At 47.6% G+C, this 21,994-nt stretch overlaps 1 protein-coding gene across 1 annotated transcript in view; it reads right to left on the reverse strand.

Annotated features, from left to right (window-relative positions):
* The window catches only part of RNF212 (ring finger protein 212), a 548,782-nt gene that overhangs the window by 290,306 nt on the left and 236,482 nt on the right, over positions 1-21,994 (reverse strand). The window contains exon 7 of the mRNA XM_030191071.1: positions 12,297-12,361. Coding sequence (XP_030046931.1) covers positions 12,297-12,361 — 65 coding nt within the window. The remainder of the gene's footprint in view (positions 1-12,296; positions 12,362-21,994) is intronic.

Below are 21,994 nucleotides of genomic sequence, written 5' to 3' on the forward strand. Positions count from 1 at the left end.
AACTGACACACAATGGCAGACTGAAAATCTTTACATCGGAGAAAGAAGCGGGAGCCTTTGTAGCCAAATTGGAGCGGGCAGCAGAAGCGGAGCCTGAAGAGACTGGATCTACTTGAATCTGATCAGACAGATAGCAGAATGCACCGTACTGGCGAAAATATGAAGATATTTGGGAAAGGTGGAGACAGACAGAAGCAGGAGAGTTTGTAAGAACTTAAAGTTATAGATGGTTCAGGACTTGATAATTGATGTTGTTGGACTTGAATTGGGAGTTACAGATGAGGGGAGAAGGCATTGTGTAAAGTTGTACGCTATAGGTGAATGCCATACAGGGGATGAAGTGGGAGGGTAATTTGCGTACACATATGGATGTGATCACAAGGTGGTCAGTATGGTGGAAATGGGGGAGCAAAAGGGAAAATGCTATTAATGGTATCCTTTAACACATGGGGAGGGAGAAAGAGGTAATAGATTAAGGCCTGAACGGGGAGGGAGGTAAGCATTATTTAGCTGTGACCAACCAAGCGGGAGGAAGGTTTGGTAAATGACAAGGGCAGGGGGGAGGGGCTGGGGATTAGAGGATAGGGGGAGGGGACGTAATGTATACAGAAAGAATAAGCTAAATTCTTCTCAAAGGGGAAAGCGGATGGAAATGTATGATTATGGACACTTTCAGTCGCAATATAATGCACATGTTGAATATGTGGGACTGCTGCAGCTGGGACAGCAGTCCGGGAATTGGCAAGAAATTAGTCAGCTATTGGAAGCATTATATGGAGGAATAACATGAAGAATATGAAAATATACTCATGGAATGTTGGAGGTATAGGCTCACCCATTAAGAGAAAGAAAATAATGGGGGAGTTGCGCAAAAAGGGAGCATTGATAGCCATGTTACAGGAAACACATTTAACAACACAGGAACACGCAAAACTAAAATCATGGTGGGTGGGTACTGTGTTAGAGGCTCCTGCAGTGGGGAAAAAAGCAGGAGTAGCAATTTTGATTCATAAAACACTCCAAGTAACTCAGAACTATGTTTATACAGACCCAGAGGGCCGATTTATTATCGCTAAGGTGACGGTAGATGGAATGCCGATGCTGTTGGTAAATGTGTACGCCCCGAATGTGTACAGCAAAAGGTTCTTTCGAACCTTAACTATGCGTATTCAAAAAATTAAACTACAAGACCCACATATACAGACGGTGATTGGGGGAGACTTTAACATAGTGGCGGACGCAAATATAGATAAAACTTGTAATACGGGTGGAGGAAAAGGGGATCATATGAAAGGAATTCCTTGGATGTGTGACACATTGGAAGTTATCGATGTGTGGAGAATATTAAATCCAGGCCTTAGAGATTATACACACTACTCAAGAGCACATCACATTCAATCTCGGATTGATTATCTTTTGATTAATGAGGGGGCTCTCCCAGATGTACAAGAGGCAGGCATAGATCCTACCATAATATCAGATCATGCGCCAATCTATATCATCATCAATAGACAAGATACGCAATCTAAGAGGCGGAAATGGATATTTCCAATTGAGCTTTATTATGATGATGAATTTCTGAGTTATATCAGAGAGAAATGGATGGAAAATAAGATTCATAATGAGAGGCATACATCAGAACCTATATTGTACTGGGAGGCAAGCGAAAGCTATACTCCGAGGAGAAATAATAGCCTATTGTAGCTGAAAGAAAAAAAGACGAGAACAGGAAATACTTAGGCTAGGGAAGCAATTAGTCAAATTACGACGTAATTATAGGGACAAAGCCCAAAGTACAGTAAGAGAGCAGCTACTAGTCACACAGATAAATTTAAATACTTTAATCCATCAAAGAGCTATTAAATCAGCAGTATACTACAGATATCAACTCTATAAATTTGGTAATAAGCAAGGTACAATGCTCGCAGGGCTGATCAGGAAAAAGACTGGCCCACAAAGGGTACTTACTTTACAGCATCCCTCAGGGAATATAACACACTCAGAGAGTAAAATTAGACAAATATTCTTAAATTATTATACCCAGCTCTATCAGCCTGCCACAGAAGATCAGTTAGAGCCTGAGATGTATTTAGAAAACATAGTACTACCACAAATAACAGAGGCCCAGAGGGAAATGATTAACAAACCTATTGATCTAGACGAAATAGCCAGGGCCATCAAAAGTAGTCCTTTACATAAAGCCCCGGGACCTGATGGGTATCGAGTTGAATTTTATAAGCTGTTGGAGGCAGAGATTGGTAAACCAATTATGATGGCCTTTCAGCGGGCAGTAGATCAGGAATGTTTACCAGAGACCCTTCGAGTGGCAGATAGCGAATGCTACATACCTGTAGAAGGTATTCTCCGAGGACAGCAGGCTGATTGTTCTCACTGATGGGTGACGTCCACGGCAGCCCCTCCAATCGGAAACTTCACTAGCAAAGTCCTTTGCTAGCCCTCGCGCGCCCGCGCGCACCGCGCATGCGCGGCCGTCTTCCCGCCCGAAACCGGCTCGAGCCGGCCAGTCCAGTATGTAGCAAGACAATACACTTCAAGGGAAGACACAACTCCAAAGGGGAGGCGGGCGGGTTTGTGAGAACAATCAGCCTGCTGTCCTCGGAGAATACCTTCTACAGGTATGTAGCATTCGCTTTCTCCGAGGACAAGCAGGCTGCTTGTTCTCACTGATGGGGTATCCCTAGCCCCCAGGCTCACTCAAAACAACAACATTGGTCAATTGGGCCTCGCAACGGCGAGGACATAACTGAGATTGACCTAAAAAATTTACCAACTAACTGAGAGTGTAGCCTGGAACAGAACAAACAGGGCCCTCGGGGGGTGGAGTTGGATCCTAAAGCCCAAACAGGTTCTGAAGAACTGACTGCCCGAACCGACTGTCACGTCGGGTATCCTGCTGCAGGCAGTAATGAGATGTGAATGTGTGGACAGATGACCACGTCGCAGCTTTGCAAATTTCCTCCATGGTGGCTGACTTCAAGTGGGCTACCGACGCTGCCATGGCTCTAACATTATGAGCCGTGACATGACCCTCAAGAGCCAGCCCAGCCTGGGCGTAAGTGAAGGAAATGCAATCTGCTAGCCAATTGGATATGGTGCGTTTCCCTACAGCCACTCCCCTCTTGTTGGGATCAAAAGAAACAAACAATTGGGCGGACTGTCTGTGGGGCTGTGTCCGCTCCAGATAGAAGGCCAATGCTCTCTTGCAGTCCAATGTGTGCAGCTGACGTTCAGCAGGGCAGGAATGAGGACGGGGAAAGAATGTTGGCAAGACAATTGACTGGTTCAGATGGAACTCCGACACAACCTTTGGCAGAAACTTAGGGTGAGTGCGGAGGACTACTCTGTTGTGATGAAATTTGGTGTAAGGGGCCTGGGCTACCAGGGCCTGAAGCTCACTGACTCTACGAGCCGAGGTAACTGCCACCAAGAAAATGACCTTCCAGGTCAAGTACTTCGGATGGCAGGAATTCAGTGGCTCGAAAGGAGGTTTCATCAGCTGGGTGAGAACGACATTGAGATCCCATGACACTGTAGGAGGCTTGACAGGGGGCTTTGACAAAAGCAAACCTCTCATGAAGCGAACAACTAAAGGCTGTCCTGAGATCGGCTTACCTTCCACTTGGTAATGGTATGCACTGATTGCACTAAGGTGAACCCTTACGGAGTTGGTCTTCAGACCAGACTCAGACAAGTGGAGAAGGTATTCAAGCAGGGTCTGTGTAGGACAAGAGCGAGGATCTAGGGCCTTGCTGTCACACCAGACGGCAAACCTCCTCCAATGAAAGAAGTAACTTCTCTTAGTGGAGTCTTTCCTGGAAGCAAGCAAGATGCGGGAGACACCCTCTGGCAGACCCAAAGAGGCAAAGTCTACGCCCTCAACATCCAGGCCGTGAGAGCCAGGGACTGGAGGTTGGGATGCAGAAGAGCCCCTTCGTCCTGCGTGATGAGGGTCGGAAAACACTCCAATCTCCACGGTTCTTCGGAGGATAACTCCAGAAGAAGAGGGAACCAGATCTGACGCGGCCAAAAGGGAGCAATCAGAATCATGGTGCCTCGGTCTTGCTTGAGTTTCAACAAAGTCTTCCCCACCAGAGGAATGGGAGGATAAGCATACAGCAGACCTTCCCCCCAATCCAGGAGGAAGGCATCCGACGCCAGTCTGCCGTGGGCCTGAAGCCTGGAACAGAACTGAGGGACCTTGTGGTTCACTTGAGATGCGAAGAGATCCACCAGGGGGGTGGCCCCACGCCTGGAAGATCTGTCGCACCACACGGGAATTGAGCGACCACTCGTGAGGTTGCATAATCCTGCTCAACCTGTCGGCCAGACTGTTGTTTACACCTGCCAGATATGTGGCTTGGAGCACCATGCCTTGACGGCGAGCCCAGAGCCACATGCTGACGGCTTCCTGACACAGGGGGCGAGATCCGGTGCCCCCCTGCTTGTTGACATAGTACATGGCAACCTGATTGTCTGTCTGAATTTGGATAATTTGGTGGGACAGCCGATCTCTGAAAGCCTTCAGAGCATTCCAGATCGCTCGCAACTCCAGAAGATTGATCTGTAGATCGCTTTCTTGGAGGGACCACCTTCCTTGGGTGTGAAGCCCATCGACATGAGCTCCCCATCCCAGGAGAGACGCATCCGTGGTCAGCACTTTTTGAGGCTGAGGAATTTGGAAGGGACGTCCCAGAGTCAAATTGGAGCAAATCGTCCACCAATACAGGGATTCGAGAAAACTCGTGGACAGGTGGATCACGTCCTCTAGACCCCCGGCGGCCTGATACCACTGGGAGGCTAGGGTCCATTGAGCAGATCTCATGTGAAGGCGGGCCATGGGAGTCACATGAACTGTGGAAGCCATGTGGCCCAGCAATCTCAACATCTGCCGAGCTGTGATCTGCTGGGACGCTCGCACCCGCGAGACGAGGGACAACAAGTTGTTGGCCCTCGCCTCTGGGAGATAGGCGCGAGCCGTCCGAGAATCCAGCAGGGCTCCGATGAATTCGAGTTTCTGCACTGGGAGAAGATGGGACTTTGGATAATTTATCACAAACCCCAGTAGCTCCAGGAGGCGAATAGTCATCTGCATGGACTGCAGGGCTCCTGCCTCGGATGTGTTCTTCACCAGCCAATCGTTGAGATATGGGAACACGTGCACCCCCAGCCTGCGAAGCGCCGCTGCTACCACAGCTAGGCACTTTGTGAACACCCTGGGCGCAGAGGCGAGCCCAAAGGGTAGCACACAGTACTGGAAGTGGCGTGCGCCCAGCTGAAATCGCAGATACTGTCTGTGAGCTGGCAGTATCGGGATGTGTGTGTAGGCATCCTTCAAGTCCAGAGAGCATAGCCAATCGTTTTGCTGAATCATGGGGAGAAGGGTGCCCAGGGAAAGCATCCTGAACTTTTCTTTTACGAGATATTTGTTCAGGGCCCTTAGGTCTAGGATGGGACGCATCCCCCCTGTTTTCTTTTCCACAAGGAAGTACCTGGAATAGAACCCCAGCCCTTCTTGCCCGGATGGCACGGGCTCGACCGCATTGGCGCTGAGAAGGGCGGAGAGTTCCTCTGCAAGTACCTGCTTGTGCTGGAAGCTGTAGGACTGAGCTCCCGGTGGACAATTTGGAGGTTGTGAGGCCAAATTGAGGGTGTATCCTTGCCGGACTATTTGGAGAACCCACTGATCGGAGGTTATGAGAGGCCACCTTTGGTGAAAAGCTTTCAACCTCCCTCCGACAGGCAGGTCGCCCGGCACTGACACTTGGATGTCGGCTATGCTCTGCTGGAGCCAGTCAAAAGCTCGCCCCTTGCTTTTGCTGGGGAGCCGCGGGGCCTTGCTGATTCGCACGCTGCTGACGAGAGCGAGCGCGCTGGGGCTTAGCCTGGGCCGCAGGCTGTCGGGAAGGAGGATTGTACCTACGCTTGCCAGAAGTATAGGGAACAGTCTTCCTTCCCCCGAAAAATCGTCTACCTGTAGAGGTAGAAGCTGAAGGCTGCCGGCGGGCGAACTTGTCGAATGCGGTGTCCCGCTGGTGGAGAGACTCTACCACCTGCTCGACTTTTTCGCCAAAAATGTTATCCGCACGGCAAGGCGAGTCCGCAATCCGCTGCTGGATTCTATTCTCCAGGTCGGCGGCACGCAGCCATGAGAGCCTGCGCATCACCACACCTTGAGCAGCGGCCCTGGACGCAACATCAAAAGTGTCATAAACTCCTCTGGCCAGGAATTTTCTGCACGCCTTCAGCTGCCTGACCACCTCCTGAAAAGGCTTGGCTTGCTCAGGGGGAAGAGCATCAACCAAGCCCGCCAACTGCCGCACATTATTCCGCATGTGTATGCTCGTGTAGAGCTGGTAAGACTGGATCTTGGACACGAGCATAGAGGAATGGTAGGCCTTCCTCCCAAAGGAGTCTAAGGTTCTAGCGTCCTTGCCCGGGGGCGCCGAAGCATGTTCCCTAGAACTCTTAGCCTTCTTTAGGGCCAAATCCACAACTCCAGAGTCATGAGGCAACTGAGTGCGCATCAGCTCTGGGTCCCCATGGATCCGGTACTGGGACTCGATCTTCTTGGGAATGTGGGGATTAGTTAATGGCTTGGTCCAGTTCGCAAGCAATGTCTTCTTCAGGACATGGTGCAAGGGAACAGTGGACGCTTCCTTAGGTGGAGAAGGATAGTCCAGGAGCTCAAACATTTCAGCCCTGGGCTCGTCCTCCACAACCACCGGGAAGGGGATGGCCGTAGACATCTCCCGGACAAAGGAGGCAAAAGACAGACTCTCGGGAGGAGAACGCTGTCTCTCAGGAGAGGGAGTGGGATCAGACGGAAGACCCTCAGACTCCTCGTCAGAGAGATATCTGGGATCTTCCTCTTCCTCCCACGAGGCCTCACCCTCGGTGTCAGACACAAGTTCACGGACCTGTGTCTGCAACCTCGCCCTGCTCGACTCCGTGGAACCCCGTCCACGATGGGGGCGTCGAGAGGTAGACTCCCTCGCCCGCATCGGCGAAGCTCCCTCCGCCGACGTAGTCGGGGAGCCTTCCTGGGAGGTGGCCGCGGTCGGTACCGCACGCGGTACCGACGTCGGGGACCTCAACCTGGGCGATGGGCCAGCCGGCGCCACGCTCGACGGTACCGGTGGCGCAAGCACCGCCGGTACCGGAGGGGTAGGGCGCAACAGCTCTCCCAGAATCTCTGGGAGAACGGCCCGGAGGCTCTCGTTTAGAGCGGCTGCAGAGAAAGGCTGAGAGGTCGATGCAGGCGTCGACGTCAGTACCTGTTCCGGGCGTGGAGGCTGTTCCGGGCTGTCCAGAGCGGAGCGCATCGACACCTCCTGAACAGAGGGTGAGCGGTCCTCTCGGTGCCGATGCCTGCTGGGTGCCGAATCCCTCGGCGACCCAGAGCTCTCGGTGCCGACACGGGGAGGAGACCGGTGTCGATGCTTCTTCGATTTCTTCCGAAGCATGTCACCGGACCTCCCCGGCACCGACGAGGAGGACGTCGAATCCATCCGTCGCTTCCTCGGGGCCGAGACTGAAGAAGGTCGATCTCGGGGGGGCTGTACCGCAGGAGCCCTCAGGGTAGGCGGAGACCCACCCGAGGGCTCACCGCCACCAGCAGGGGAATGGACAGCCCTCACCTGCACTCCACCCGATGCACCACCGTCCGACGACATCAGCAGACGAGGTCCTGGTACCACCGACGTCGATGCAGCTATCCGATGTCTCGGCGCCGATGCAGAGGCCCGATGCCTCGATGCACTCGATGCAGGGGCGGCCGAGGAAGAAGGTCTGGACGCTGACGACGTCGATGCACTCGAAGATCCCGGTGCCGATGCCGACGAAGAGCCCGAGAACAACACGTTCCACTGGGCTAGTCTCGCTACCTGAGTCCGCCTTTGAAGCAGGGAACACAGACTGCAGTTCTGAGGGCGGTGCTCGGCCCCCAGACACTGAAGACACGACGAGTGTCGATCAGTGAGCGAGATAACCCGGGCGCACTGGGTGCACTTCTTGAAGCCGCTGGAAGGCTTCGATGTCATGGGCGGAAAAATCACGCCGGCGAAATCAAAAGCCGAAATGGCGAAATTTGAAGCACCAAATTTAGGGGGAGAAAAAATCTCGACCGAGGCCGAAAAGAGGCCTACCCCGACGACGAAAGAAAACTTACCGGGGCAAAAAAGCTGGAAGTACGGGGAGGATTTACACGAAACCCGGCGGGGGGTTTCCGGAGCACTTCCCGACTAGGACAAAGCTTTCCCGAAGGAAAAAAACACGTTCAAAACAAATTGGACGCGCGAGGTCGACTTTCCGGGGCTCGACACGGCGAAAACACGACCGTACCGAGTGCGGACAAAAGAAGACTGGCCGGCTCGAGCCGGTTTCGGGCGGGAAGACGGCCGCGCATGCGCGGTGCGCGCGGGCGCGCGAGGGCTAGCAAAGGACTTTGCTAGTGAAGTTTCCGATTGGAGGGGCTGCCGTGGACGTCACCCATCAGTGAGAACAAGCAGCCTGCTTGTCCTCGGAGAAATTGTGGTATTTCCCAAACCAGGGAAGGACCTGATTAAGCCAGAATCATATAGACCAATTTCCCTGATTAATTATGAAACTAAACTATTGGCGGGGATCTACGCTAATAGGCTAGCAAGGATCTTGCCAGACATCATAGCCTTACCACAAGGAGGATTTATTAAAGGGAGACAGATTGTCAAGAACATCAGACAGATATTAGCCTCATTAGAATGTGTGAGAAGAAAGAAAGAAGACTCATTACTAATAAGTTTCGACGCCGAAAAGGTGTTCGATAGAGTAGACTGGGGATTTATGTTTCGGACAATGTCAGCGTATGACTTTGATGGGTCATTTGTAAAAGTTATAGCCGCACTGTATAAAGAACCCTTAGCCAGGTTATATGTCAACGGGGACTATACTGAAACGTTTGAGATTGGTAGAGGCACACGACAAGGATGCCCCTTATCCCCCTTGTTGTTCGCTTTGACTCTGGATCTGCTGCTGCGGACAATACTGGAGGACCAGGAGATCACAGGGGTGCGAATGGGGCCTCATGAATTTAAAATCTCGGCATTTGCCGACGATGTCTTGGTCCATCTTACCAAACCACAGGTGGCACTACCGGTATTGTTAGAACGATTTAAAGAATATGGCTCGTTTTCGGGCTTTAAACTTAATATGCAAAAATCAGAAAGTATGCCAACACAAGATACAATACTTGCAGGGTGGAGGGGGGAGTTTCCCTTACGATGGGTTATAGGTGAATTTAAGTATTTAGGAATAACTCTAACAGCGGATCCATGCCAACTTTATAGGAAAAATATAGATAATCTTCTGAGACAGACGAAGCAGACATTGACCCATTGGCATACATTGCCGTTGACATTAAGTGGGAGAATAAGTCTGTATAGCATGGTATTATTTCCCCGATGGCTATATGTATTTCGACAGTTACCATTATACTTACAACAGAAAGATTTAAAAAAATTAAAGAGAATGTTGTTATACTTTTGCTGGGGAGGGGAAAGAAACCAAAAATTAAATTTGAACATTTGAGTGGAAAATTGCAGAAAGGAGGATTGCGGCTACCTAATCTGCGAGAATATAATTGGGCATGCTTGTTGAGACATGTGGCAGATTGGGTACTAGGAACGGAAGATTATATCCCATGGGGGATGGAACGAAACTTATTTAAACCATATCATCCCTACTATTTATTACATGCCCCCACACATAAGATACCTACTGAGTGGAGGCAGCATCTTTTATTGGCTCCAATGAGAAAGGCATGGGATTATGTAATCCACCTCTTGGGGAAAAATCCAAGATGTACTGACATGTTACCATTAATTGGCAATGCTGACTTTCAGTCGGGTATTCAGTCGATTAGACACAACAGATGGGCAACAGAAGGGGTGGTGGTAGTGGTGGACTTATTACACAATACAGGACGGATACGGACACAAGGTGAATTGGGACAGATAGTGGGGGACGACAATGTGGATTGGTATTCATATTTACAGGTGAAGGTTTACATGGCTAGATTGATAAGAGAGGGGTGTTCTAGAGAGCTGTTCCCTCTACTGGAAAACTTTTTCTTACCCCCAGGGATAGAAAGGGTTACGGTGTCGGGTATGCATGTAGCAATATCAAAGCTGAAACTACCTAAGTCATTAGCAGGGGTGGCACAAAAATGGACGAATGATCTAGGACTGACAGTCACAGAAGCTGACATCTTAACCTACATGACAGAGATCAAAGACAACTTACGTAATGCAAGGCATAGGGAAACTCAGTATCGTATAATCATGCGGGGATATTTCACACCTAAACAAGCATATTATGTGGGACGTATATCAGAGAGTAAATGCTACAAATGTGGAAGTACAGACCCGTCGTTTCTACATATGCTATGGGACTGTATTTCTATACAGAGATTCTGGATGAGAATACAGCAGTATTGTGCATGTATACTAAATAAACCAGTTACTCTGACTGCCCAGAGGTGTATATTGGGTTATAAAGGAAGTAGGACAACCTTGAGAAGAGCAGAACGCCAGTTTCTGTATAAAGTCAGTATCATTGGGAAAATGTGTATAATGCAATATTGGATCCAGAAGGAAGCTCCCTCATTTTGGCATTGGCGTAATGGGCTACAGATGCTCGTTACGTGGGAGGCCAGAGATGCGAGAGGTACTCCCAAAAAGAAAAAGGAGTTTTGGGTAATATGGAAACCTTATATTCAATCGATGGGGGGTAGAGCCCGCAGTTTAATAATGAATACGTTGCAAATATATAATCAATAAAGAGATGACTGAAATGTGTAAACATACAAGGAGGAGAAGAATGAGAGGGAGGGGGGAAGGGTCAGTTGGGGGGAGCTTGGGAAGGGGGGATGGGAGGGAAAGGGGAAAGAACAATAATAAAATAATTTGTTGATGTTAGAATTGGTTATTGTTAACAAGCGGTGTGATAAAGAGGATTGTATACAATACTCAATTACAATGTTAAAATGCATCTTCTTTAATAAAAACTAGGAAAAAATGCCCGTTTCTGAGCAGAATGAAACGGGCGCTAGCAAGGGGCCCCCTCCCTCCGTCCCTCGAAGCTACTTGCCTTGTTCGCTGTGGGCCGTTTCGGCCCTCGAGTGTCATAGCTCCGCCCTCGACGTCATGACGTTTTGACGCGAGGGCGGTGCAGACACTCCAGGGCACACCGGATATCTCGGGCGCCTCAACTTCCGTGGAGGCTTCAGAACGTTGGGGTTGCCTTTTATATATATAGATTATTGAACTTTAAATAGGACAAACAGAACAACTAAGAGGTAAGGGAATTAAAGAGGTGGGGATAAAAGCGTACAGGGCAAGTAAGTAGTGGTTAGGAGTCAAAAGCAGCGTTAAAGAGGTGGGCTTTTAGCCTGGATTTGAAAATGGCCAAAGGGGGCTAAACGTACAAGCTCGGGAAGTCTATTCCAGGCGTGAGGTGCAGCGAGATAAAAGGAACGGAGTCCGGAATTAGCACATACACAAATAGCCTTGCAAAATGGGGCAGAGTTAAACGTCAAAGTTGCAACATCGCCACTTCCACATTTAAGTGCCAACATCGACAGATCCTCTTCTAAAATGACAGGAACTGACCACAATCTGATTTGTAAGTCTTAATTCTGACCTCTACATTCTATATAAAATGATGCTTCATCTCTACTACAGTGGATCTCAAACCTGTCTTGGGAAGCCACCAGCCAGTTGGGTTTTCAGGATATACCTCATGAACATATACGAGAGAAATTTGCATAAAATAGAGGTAGTGGGCATGTGAATCTCATTTACATATTCACTGTGGATATCCTGAAAACCCAACTGGCTGGTGGTCCTCCAAGACAGATCTGAAAACCACTGCTGTATTAGATTCTTATACTGGATAGTCAAAACTAGTGTGTTTTTTCTAGCAAAAAAGGTGCCGGTACTCAAATGCTAGGCCACCCTTCAGGAGTGGGGTGATCACTGAGAGACCCACTCTATCATAGCCAGGCCCCCTGCAACCAGTCACAGAATCTATGACAAGACAGAATTGGTGTATAGAACCTGAGCTCTCTCATTAAAACTTGGGTTCCATGGGTCAATTTTAGAAGACAGTGGAAAAGGTGCCAGTACTCAGTACCCCCAAGTACCCCCTCAAAAAAAGCCCTGGTTCAAACCAAGGTTTTCTGCAATACAGTAACGAATAAGAGACAGGGCCCAATCCGTATTTTCAACTAACACACTTACCTGAAACAGAATTTCTGCTTGTGTTTGCAGCTGGCAATCGAGAACTTTGCTGAGGTGGTCTCATGCTAAATTCATACACAGACAAAAAAAAAACTTCTTACTCAAAACACAATATTAAAAAAAAAGTTTCAGATCTGTCAAGCTTATTTGCTGCCGATAAAGAGTACAGTTTGATTCCTTTCTTATACTCAGTCAATACTAAAAGTACTACAGCAGAGAGAAAGAAAAACAGCAGCAACAGTGCCTACATTCTTAACCACAGGATGCTTCACAATAACTCAAAGAAAAGCAGAAAAAAAGAGACCAGGTAAAACACTAGAAGGGTAATTCTTTAACAGGGCGCCTAATAAGGCACTGGTTATAGTGCCTCTTTAAGTCTATTCTGTAAAGAAAAGTAGGTACCTAGTTTTCTTTATAGAACAAGTGGCAGTAAACGCACTTGCATTTAATATGCAATCACTTACATCACCCCTACAGCTGGTAGATGCTAACATGAATATGTGTAAAAGATACAAATCTACGATTTACACACACATCCATGCGCTCCAAATTGTGATGCATACTTTTCCGCTAGTTGGTATTCTACAAGAGCCACTTATATGTGTAAATAACTAGAATAATACCATTTACACATCTTTCCAGTGCCAAAAACTAGGCAACCCCCTCTAAAATTAACCCCTATATAGAAATGATGGCACTTAGCAGGCAATTCTACAACAGGGTTCCCCCATTTAGGTGCGCAAATAATACAGGGCAAGAGCCTATTCTACATGGACTCTTGGGCACCCAAGTGTCCTTATAAAATACCAGTGTGAACCTGGTATCAGCACATCTAAATTTAGGTGCCCTCATTTACATTTGCATAGAGCTGGTATAAATGGGAGCACCTAAATGTAGCAGGCAACTTACAGTACTCCGTAAGATGCTCCCCTAATTGTGAGCCCCATCTATGGCCTGTCCAAGTGAAAGAAAAATTATGTCTTACCTGATAATTTTCTTTCCTTTAGTCATAGCAGATAAATCTAGAAACTGATAGGTTATGATCATCTACCAGCAGGTGGAGACAGAGGACACAACAGTCATATATGGTATGCATTCTGGCCATTAGTGTTTTTCATAACAAAGCAGAAGGGAACAAGGCAGACAACTTCTCCTTCCCTACAGAAAAGAGCAATGCATTATGAAGAACCATAACAAGGAGCACAGAAAATGAGAAACAGCAAACCTGAACAGAGAAACCAAGCACACAGCTCACTGAGGGAAGGGTTCTGGATTCATCTACTGTAACTAAAGGAAAGAAAATTATCAGGTAAGGCATCATTTATACTTCCTTCTCATCAAAGCAGATGAATCTAAAAATTGATGGGATGTAGCAAGGCAATCCTTAATTTGGGTGGGAAACGGAAACAACGACCAAAAGAACTGGACACACCAAATGCTGTGTCCAATCTAGCTGCAATATTGTTAACCATTTTGATTTGTCTGACTAAATCAGTATATGAAGCTTGTTAAACGATAAACAATATCTACCCAATGTTTAGAAAATGTGCAAGAAGGACCAAGTAGCTGATCTACAAATCTCTTCAAGAGAAAAAACACAAGACTCCGCTCATGAAGTGGACAGCACTCTAGTAAAGTGAGCTCTCACAGATAGATGTTTTACCAGAACGTATGCTGAAAAAAATGGTTTCTTCAGTCCATCACGCTACAGTGGCCTGAGAAACTGCATTTCCCTTACTTGGGCATGCAAAGAGGACAAAAAGATGATCCGACCGGTGAAACTCATTAATAATTTCGAGATAATGAAGAATTCAACAGACATCCAGGGAATGCAACCTGTTATAATCCCTTCCACAATCTTCCTTCCTGAAGGGAGAAAAAGACTGGTTGATGTGAAATGCAGATATGACTTTAGGCAGAAAAGATGGAACAGTTCTAATAGAAACTTCAGCGAAGTGGAGAAATGGATCTCCACATGGTAATGTCTGCAATTCAGAAATTCTTCTGGCTGAAGCTGTAGCCATCAGAAATACCAACTTCAACGTAAGATCCTTCAGTGTAGTCTTCTTTAATGGCTCAAAAGAAGAGGACTGAAGAGCCTTTAGCACCAGATTAAGATTCCACTCAGGACAAGGAGAACAAAAAGGTGGCTTAAGAAGGTTGATACAGGGCCACCGAGAGACTGAGGCAAAGCCGCTGCTGCCAGCCCCCCCCCCCCCCCCAGGATCATCGCCGCCACAGGGCCCCCCAGGATCCGCTGCCCACCCACCATAACTGTTCGGTACCTTGGCTGGCGGGGATCCCAAGGTCCCGCCAGCAGAAGAGTTTGTCCTCCAGCGCTGCTCTTCTTCCTTCTGCTGCATGGCCTTCCCCTGCAGCTGCTTTTTCTCTCAGGCTGCGCATCCCACCAGGAGCAGGAGAGAGAGACCCCGGCACCAGCTCCCCTTGGAGGCCAGGGGAATTTTGCCCCCCCCTCTCGGCGGTCCTGGGTTGATACCCTTAAGGAAATGCATCATATTCAGATAAGCAGTCGAGGTATTAGAAAGTCCTTGATAGTAGGATAACACAGCCACTTGCATCATGAGAGAGTTAAAACCTTCCTGTAAAAAGGCTAATATCTGAGGTAATGACAAATGAAAGGAAAGAACAGCCCTTTCCAAACACCAGGGCTCACAACAATCTCTAGACTTGAGCATACACTGAAGAGGTCAAACACTTCCATGCTTGGAGTAATGTAAAAATCACATCTTCTGGTTAACCTTTCTTCCTTAACCTCAACCGTTCCATAGCCAAAACGTAAGACCAAAGTGGGGGGGATCTTCCATCTGGATGGGTCCCTAAGACAGTAGGTCCTGATGGATCAGAAGATGAAACAGCTTGTCTACTAGGAGCTATTTCAGATCCGAACACCAGGATCTCCTGAGTCAATCAGCTGCTATAATAATCACCAGGCCTGGATGAAATAGAACCTTGCATAGCACTCTTCCTATCATCAGCCAGAGTGGGACGATGTAGAGCTGCTCTTTCCTCATCCATTTCTGAAGAAATGCAGTCTGTCGCTTCTGAATTAAACATTTTTTTTTTTTGCTGAAGAACCTATATATTGTGGCAAGTTGCCATCAGATCCAGTGCTGGCATTCTCCACATCTGCGTAACCATGAGAAAAACTGTTTCCAACATCTCCCATTTTCCCAGGTCTAGAGAGTTCCTGCTGAGATAGTCCACTTCGATATTCATTTTCTCAGTAATATTAGCCACTGAAATCATGGGCACATTTTTCTGTTCATTAATCATGAGATGAGCTTCTAGGGTGAGATGCGCACTTCATGTGCCCCCTTGCTTGTTTATATAGGCTAATGTCTTTAGACTGTCAGAGAGGACCTTTACCATGTGTCCCTTGAGTATAGATTGAAAGGCCTGGAGCACCAGTCTGACCACTCAGTCCCAGATAACTGATGAGCTGTAGGGCCTCAGGTGGGCTCTGGTACAGGGAATCAGATTTTAATTTATTTTTGATATACCGCAAATCATATAAAATATACTTTGAAGCAGTTAACAACCTATTTAAAAGGGAAATAACATATAATTAAAATACAAACAAGGCAAACAGGGAAGACAAACCAAAATAAAAACACACACACATGCAATACGGGTACACAGAAGGGATAAGAAACTAAATTACAGAGCTGTAAATAAACATGTAAGGGGAACATGGGTGTAGGTTAAAAACAGATGTGTACTGCAACAAGTATAGAAATGTGGAAACAACACGAGTCAGGTTATAGGGAATACTTGTTTAAGGAGTCTTAAGAGCAATTTTAAATTTGCAGTAGAATAATTCAGCTCTAACGGGGCTGGGAGCGAGATCCAAAGGGACAGGGCAACAACACAAACAGGAATGACAAATAGTATCAAGCAAGATAACACGAAATGAAAATGCTGGCTGGAGGAATGGAGGGTACAAGAAGGAACGTACAGAATAAGAAGACTAAAGAGAAAGAATGGTGAGTCATTATGCATGACTTTATGTGCAATAATTAAAGATTTAAAAGCTAAGCAGGACCACACAGAAAGCCAGTGCTCAGAGAAGAGGGGTTACATAATCAAACGTTTTCTCATTTTGGAGTAATTAAACAGCGGAGTTCTGAATTAATTGAAGTCTGTAGAGTAGGGTAGATGGTAAACATGGTAAATTACAGTAACCTATTTTAGATACAACTAGAGACAGAAGCAAAATCTGAAGGGAAGACAATTAAGGATTGGTTGTTTGGCATGAATTTGTCACAGGATGAAGTATCATCTCTTTACAATGTTAGAAATTTCAGTGTGAAAAGACAGAGTTGCATCAAGGGTTTCCCCAAGAACCTTAATAGAATTCTTGAAAGAGACACTAATACCATTAGTCTGAAAAGGATATGACTGACCTGCTGCTCAGTGTGCCACTGCAGCTAAGAAAGCAAACATAATGTTAGGTATTATTAGGAAAGGAATGGAAAACAAAAATGGGGATTTTACAATGCCTTTGGATCGCACCATGGTGCGACTGCACCTTGAATATTGTGTTCAATTCTGGTCACTGCATCTCAAAAAAAGACAGTGGAATTAAAAAAGGTATAGAGAAGGGCGACGAAAATGATAAAAGGGATGGGACGACTTCACTATGAGGAAAGGTTAAAGCGGCTAGGGCTCTTCAGTTTGAAGAAAAGACAGCTGAGGGGTAATATGATAGAGGTCTACAAAATGAGTGGAGTGAAAAGAGTAGACGTGAATCACTTGTTTACTCTGTCCAAAAATACTAGGACTAGAGGGCATGCAAAGAAGCTACAAAGTAGTAAATTTAAAACGAATCAGAGAAAATATTTCTTCACTCAACGTGTAATTGAACTCTGGAATTCGTTTCCAGAGATTGTAGTAAAAGCAGTTAGCTTAGTGGGATTTAAAAAAAGGTATGGATGGTTTCCTAAAGTAAAAGTCCATAGACCATTAATAAAATGGACTTGGGAAAAATCCACTGCTTATTTCTAGGATAAGCAGCATAAAATGTGTTGTACTGTTTTGGGATCTTGCCTGGTACTTGTGACCTGGATTAGTCACTGTTGGAAACAGGATTTTTGGGCTTGATGGACCTTCAGTCTGTCCTAGTATGGCAATACTTACGTACTTATGACCTGGGGACTGCATGGAAAAAAATAATAGCTTCTGATTTGGTGGGATTCAATTTCATACGATGCATGCCAAGACAATCTGCGATTTTAGTGAGATGCAATGAGACAGTAGTCACAATATCTGGTGAAAAGAAGACTAGTGGAACCAAAAGCTGAATATCAGCAGAAAAAAAAAGGTTAAATCCAAACACTATCAATAGAGCCAGTGGTGAAAAAAAAAAATAAAAAAAAAAGAATAGGGACAAGAATTGAGCCTTGGGGAATGCTAGAAATGAGTGATTTAACTGCAGAAATGCCAAAAGAACAAACCAACCATAAAGTGAAGATACTAACCTGTAGCTGGTATTCTCTGAGGACAGCAGGCTGCTTGTTCTCACAAGTGGAGTATCCCTAGCATCCAGGCTCACTCAAAACGATGAACATTGGTCAATTAGGCCTCGCAGTGGCGAGGACATAACTTAGATTGACCTGAAAACATAACGAACTAACTAAGAGTGCAGCCTGGAACAGAACAAAAATGGGTCTAGGGGGGTGGAGCTGGATTCTAAACCCCGAACAGATTCTGCAACACTGACTGACCAAACCAACTGTCGTGGGTATCCTGCTGAAGACAGTAGTGAGATGTGAATGTGTGGACTGATGACCATGTTGCAGCCTTGCAAATCTCTTCAATGGAGGCTGACTTTAAGTGAGCCACTGACGCAGCCATGGCTCTAACATTATGAGCCATGACATGGCCCTCTAGAGTCAGTCCAGCTTGGGCATAAGTGAAGGAAATGCAATCTGGTAGCCAATTAGAGAATGACCGTTTTCTGATGGCAACTCCCCTCTTGTTGGGGTCGAAAGAAGCAAACAACTGGGAGGACTGTCTGAAGGGTTTTGTTTGCTCCACGTAAAAGGCCAATGCTCTCTTGCAGTCCAAGGTATGCAAACTGCTTTCATCAGGGTGGGTATGAGGACGGGGAAAAAATGTTGGCAACACAATTGACTGGTTCAGACGGAACTCCGACACCACCTTTGGCAGGAATTTAGGGTGTGTCCGGAGGACTACTCTGTTGTGATGAAACTTGATATAAGGTGCATGCACTATCAAGGCCTGAAGCTCACTGACTCTACGAGCTGAAGTAACAGCCGCCAAGAAAATGACCTTTCAGGTCAAGTACTTCAGATGGCAGGAATTCAGTGGCTCAAAAGGAGCTTTCCTCAGCTGGGTGAGAACGATGTTGAGATCCCATGACACTGGTGAGGTTTGAAAGGGGGCTTTGACAAAAGCAAATCTCTCATGAAGCGAACAACTAAACATTGTCCAATGATAGGCTTACCCTCTACACGGCGATAAGCACTAATCGCACTAAGGTGAACTCTTACGGAGTTGGTCTTGAGACCAGACTGACAAGTGTAGAAGGTATTCAAGCAAGGTCTGTGTAGGACCTTGCTGTTACACCAGATGGCAAACCTCCTCCATTAGAAAGAGTAAAACCTCTTCATGGAATCTTTTCTGGAAGCAAGCAAGACTCAGGAGACACCCTCTGACAGACCCAAGGAGGCAAATTCTAAGCTCTCAACATCCAGGCCATGAGAGCCAGAGACTGGAGGTTGGGATGTAGACGTGACCCCTCGTTCTGAGTGATGAGGGTTGGAAAACAGTCCAATCTCCACAGTTCTTCGGAGGACAACTACAGAAGAGGAGGGAACCAAATCTGACGCGGCCAGACGGGTGCAATCAGTATCATGGTTCCGCAGTCTTGCTTGAGTTTCAGCAAAGTCTTCCCTACTGGAGGTATGGGAGGATACGCATACAGAAGGTCTGTCCTCCAATGTAGGAGAAAGGCATCTGACGCTAGTCTGTCGTGGGCCTGAAGCCTGGAACAGAACTAAGGGACCTTGTGATTGATCCGAGTGCCAAAACAATCCACCGAGGGGGTGCCCCACTCTCGGAAGATCTTGCGGACTAAGCCCATGTTCAGTGACCACTCGTGAGGTTGCATTATCCTGCTCAACCTGTCGGCCAGGCTGTTGTTTACACCTGCCAGATAAGTGGCTTGGAGAAACATGCCGTGACGTCGAGCCCAAAGCCACATCTGGACGGCTTCCTGACACAGAGAGCGAGATAGGGTGCCCCCTGCTTGTTGGTGTAAAACATGGCAACCTGACTGTCTGAATTAAGATGACTTGGTTGGACAGCCGATCTCTGAAAGCCTTTAGAGCATTACAGATCGCTCCCAATTCCAGGAGGTTGATCTGCAGACCTTTTTCCTGAAAGGACCAGGCTCCCTGAGTGTGGAGCCCATCTAGATGAGCTTCCCACCCCAGGAGAGATGTATCCATCATCAGCACTTTTCGTGGCTGAGGAACTTGGAATGGTCGCCCCCATGGTCAAATTGGATCGAATCGTCCACCACTAAAGAGAATTCTGAAAGTCGGTGGACAGTTGGATTACATCCTCTAGATCCCCCGCAGCTTGAAACCACTGGGAAGCTAGGGCCCACTGAGCTGATCTCATATGTAGATGTGCCACGTGCGTTACATGAACTGTGGAGGCCATGTGCCCCAGAAGTCTCAACATCTGCCGAGCCATGACCTGCTGAGATGCTCGAACCATGGACACCAGAGACAGAAAGTTGTCTGCCCTTGCCTTGGGGGAGATAAGCTCGAGCTGTCTGAGTGTTCAGCAGAGCTCCAATGAATTCCAATTTTTGGACTGGGTTGAGATGGGACTTGGGATAATTTATGATGAACCCCAGTAGCTCCAGCACCTGAATAGTCATTCGCATGGCCTCCAGAGCACCTTCCTTTGAGGTGCTCTTCACTAGCCAATCGTCGAGATAAGGAAACACATGCACTCCCAGTCTGCGTAGCAACGCTGCGACTACAGCTAGGCATTTTGTAAACACTCTGGGAGCAGACGCCAGGCCAAAAGGCAGTACATGGTACTGAAAGTGCTGTGTTCCCAGCAGAAATCGAAGATACTTCCTGTGAGTTGGAAATATCGAGATGTGGGTGTAAGCATCCTTTTAAGTCCAGAGAGCATAGCCAATCGTTTTCCTGAATCATGGGAAGAAGGGTGCCCAGGGAAACCATCCTGAACTTTTCTCAGATAAGAAATTTGTTCAGGGCCCTTTGGTCTAGGCGCATCCCCCCTGTTTTCTTTTGCACAAGACAGTACCTGGAATAGAATTCCAGCCCTTCTTCCCCTGGTGGAACGGATTTGACCGCTTGGGCCTGTAGAAGGGCGGAGAGTTCCTCTGCAAGTACCTGCTTGTGCTGGGAGCTGTAGGACTGAGCTCCTGATGGGCAATTTGGAGGCTTGGATTCCAGATTGAGGGTGTATCCTAACCGGACTATCTGAAGAACCCACCGGTCGGAGGTTATAAGAGGCCTCCCCTTTGGTGAAAAAATATTAACCTCCCCCCAACCTACAAGTCGTCCGTTACGGACACGTTTACTGAGGCTATGCTGAACTGGAGTCAGTCAAAAGCCCGTCCCTTCCTTTTGCTGGTGAGTTGCAGTGGCCTTAGGTGCATGCTGTTGACGAGAACGAGCGTGCTGGGACTGAGCCTGGGCAGGCTGCTGAGAAGCAGGAGTGTACCTACACCTAGCATAGGAATAGGGAGCACTCCTCTTCCCGCCAAAAAACCTCCTAGATGAGGAGGTAGTAGCAGAAGACGCCCGGCGGGAGAGAGAATCCATAGCATCATTGTGCTTTTTGAGCTGGTCAACCAGATCCTCCACTTTCTCACCAAAAAGGTTATCCCCCCGGCAAGGAACATCCGCCATCCGCTGCTGAACCGAATGATCCAGGTCAGAGACACGCAGTCATGAGAGTCTGTGCATCACTATACCTTGAGCCGCGATTCTGGATGCTACATCAAAAGTGTCGAACGTACCCCTGGCCAGGAATTTTCGACACGCCTTCTGCTGCCTGTCTACCTGGCGAAAAGGCTCGGCCTGCTCCGGAGGGAGCGCACCAACCAAGCTGGACAGTTGCCTCATCAAGTTCCGCAAGTGTATGCTCGTGAAGAGCTGGTAAGATTGAATTTTGGCAGCGAGCATAGCGGCCTGATACGTTTTCCTCCCAAAAGAATCAAGAGCCCTAGCTTCTCTGCCTGGGGGCGCCAAGGCATAGTCCCTAGTACTTTTGGCTCTTTTGAGGGCAGAGTCCACCACCATGGAATTCTGGAGTGACTGAGACCTCAATCAATCCAGGTTCACTGTGGATCCCATACTGGGATTCAGTTTTCTTCGGCATCACGGGGCCAGACAGAGGGAACGACCAGTTCCGCATAAAGACTTCCTTCAGTACCTTATGCAGAGGAGCCGTCACAGCCTCTCTAGGTGGAGAAGGATAATCCAGATCCTCGAGCATCTCAGACCTCACATCTCCTCGGGGCCGGGTCCGACGAAGGTCGATCCTGCATAACAGGAGGCCTTGAGGCAGGTGGAGACCCACTCGACGCCTCACTGCTCCCAGCATGTGGTGGTCTCGGGGCAGCCATTACCTCTCCTTCCGACGTCGATGCTCCTCTCGACGTC

Source organism: Microcaecilia unicolor, chromosome 2 (genome assembly GCF_901765095.1).
Source record: "Microcaecilia unicolor chromosome 2, aMicUni1.1, whole genome shotgun sequence".
Lineage (NCBI taxonomy): Eukaryota > Metazoa > Chordata > Amphibia > Gymnophiona > Siphonopidae > Microcaecilia > Microcaecilia unicolor.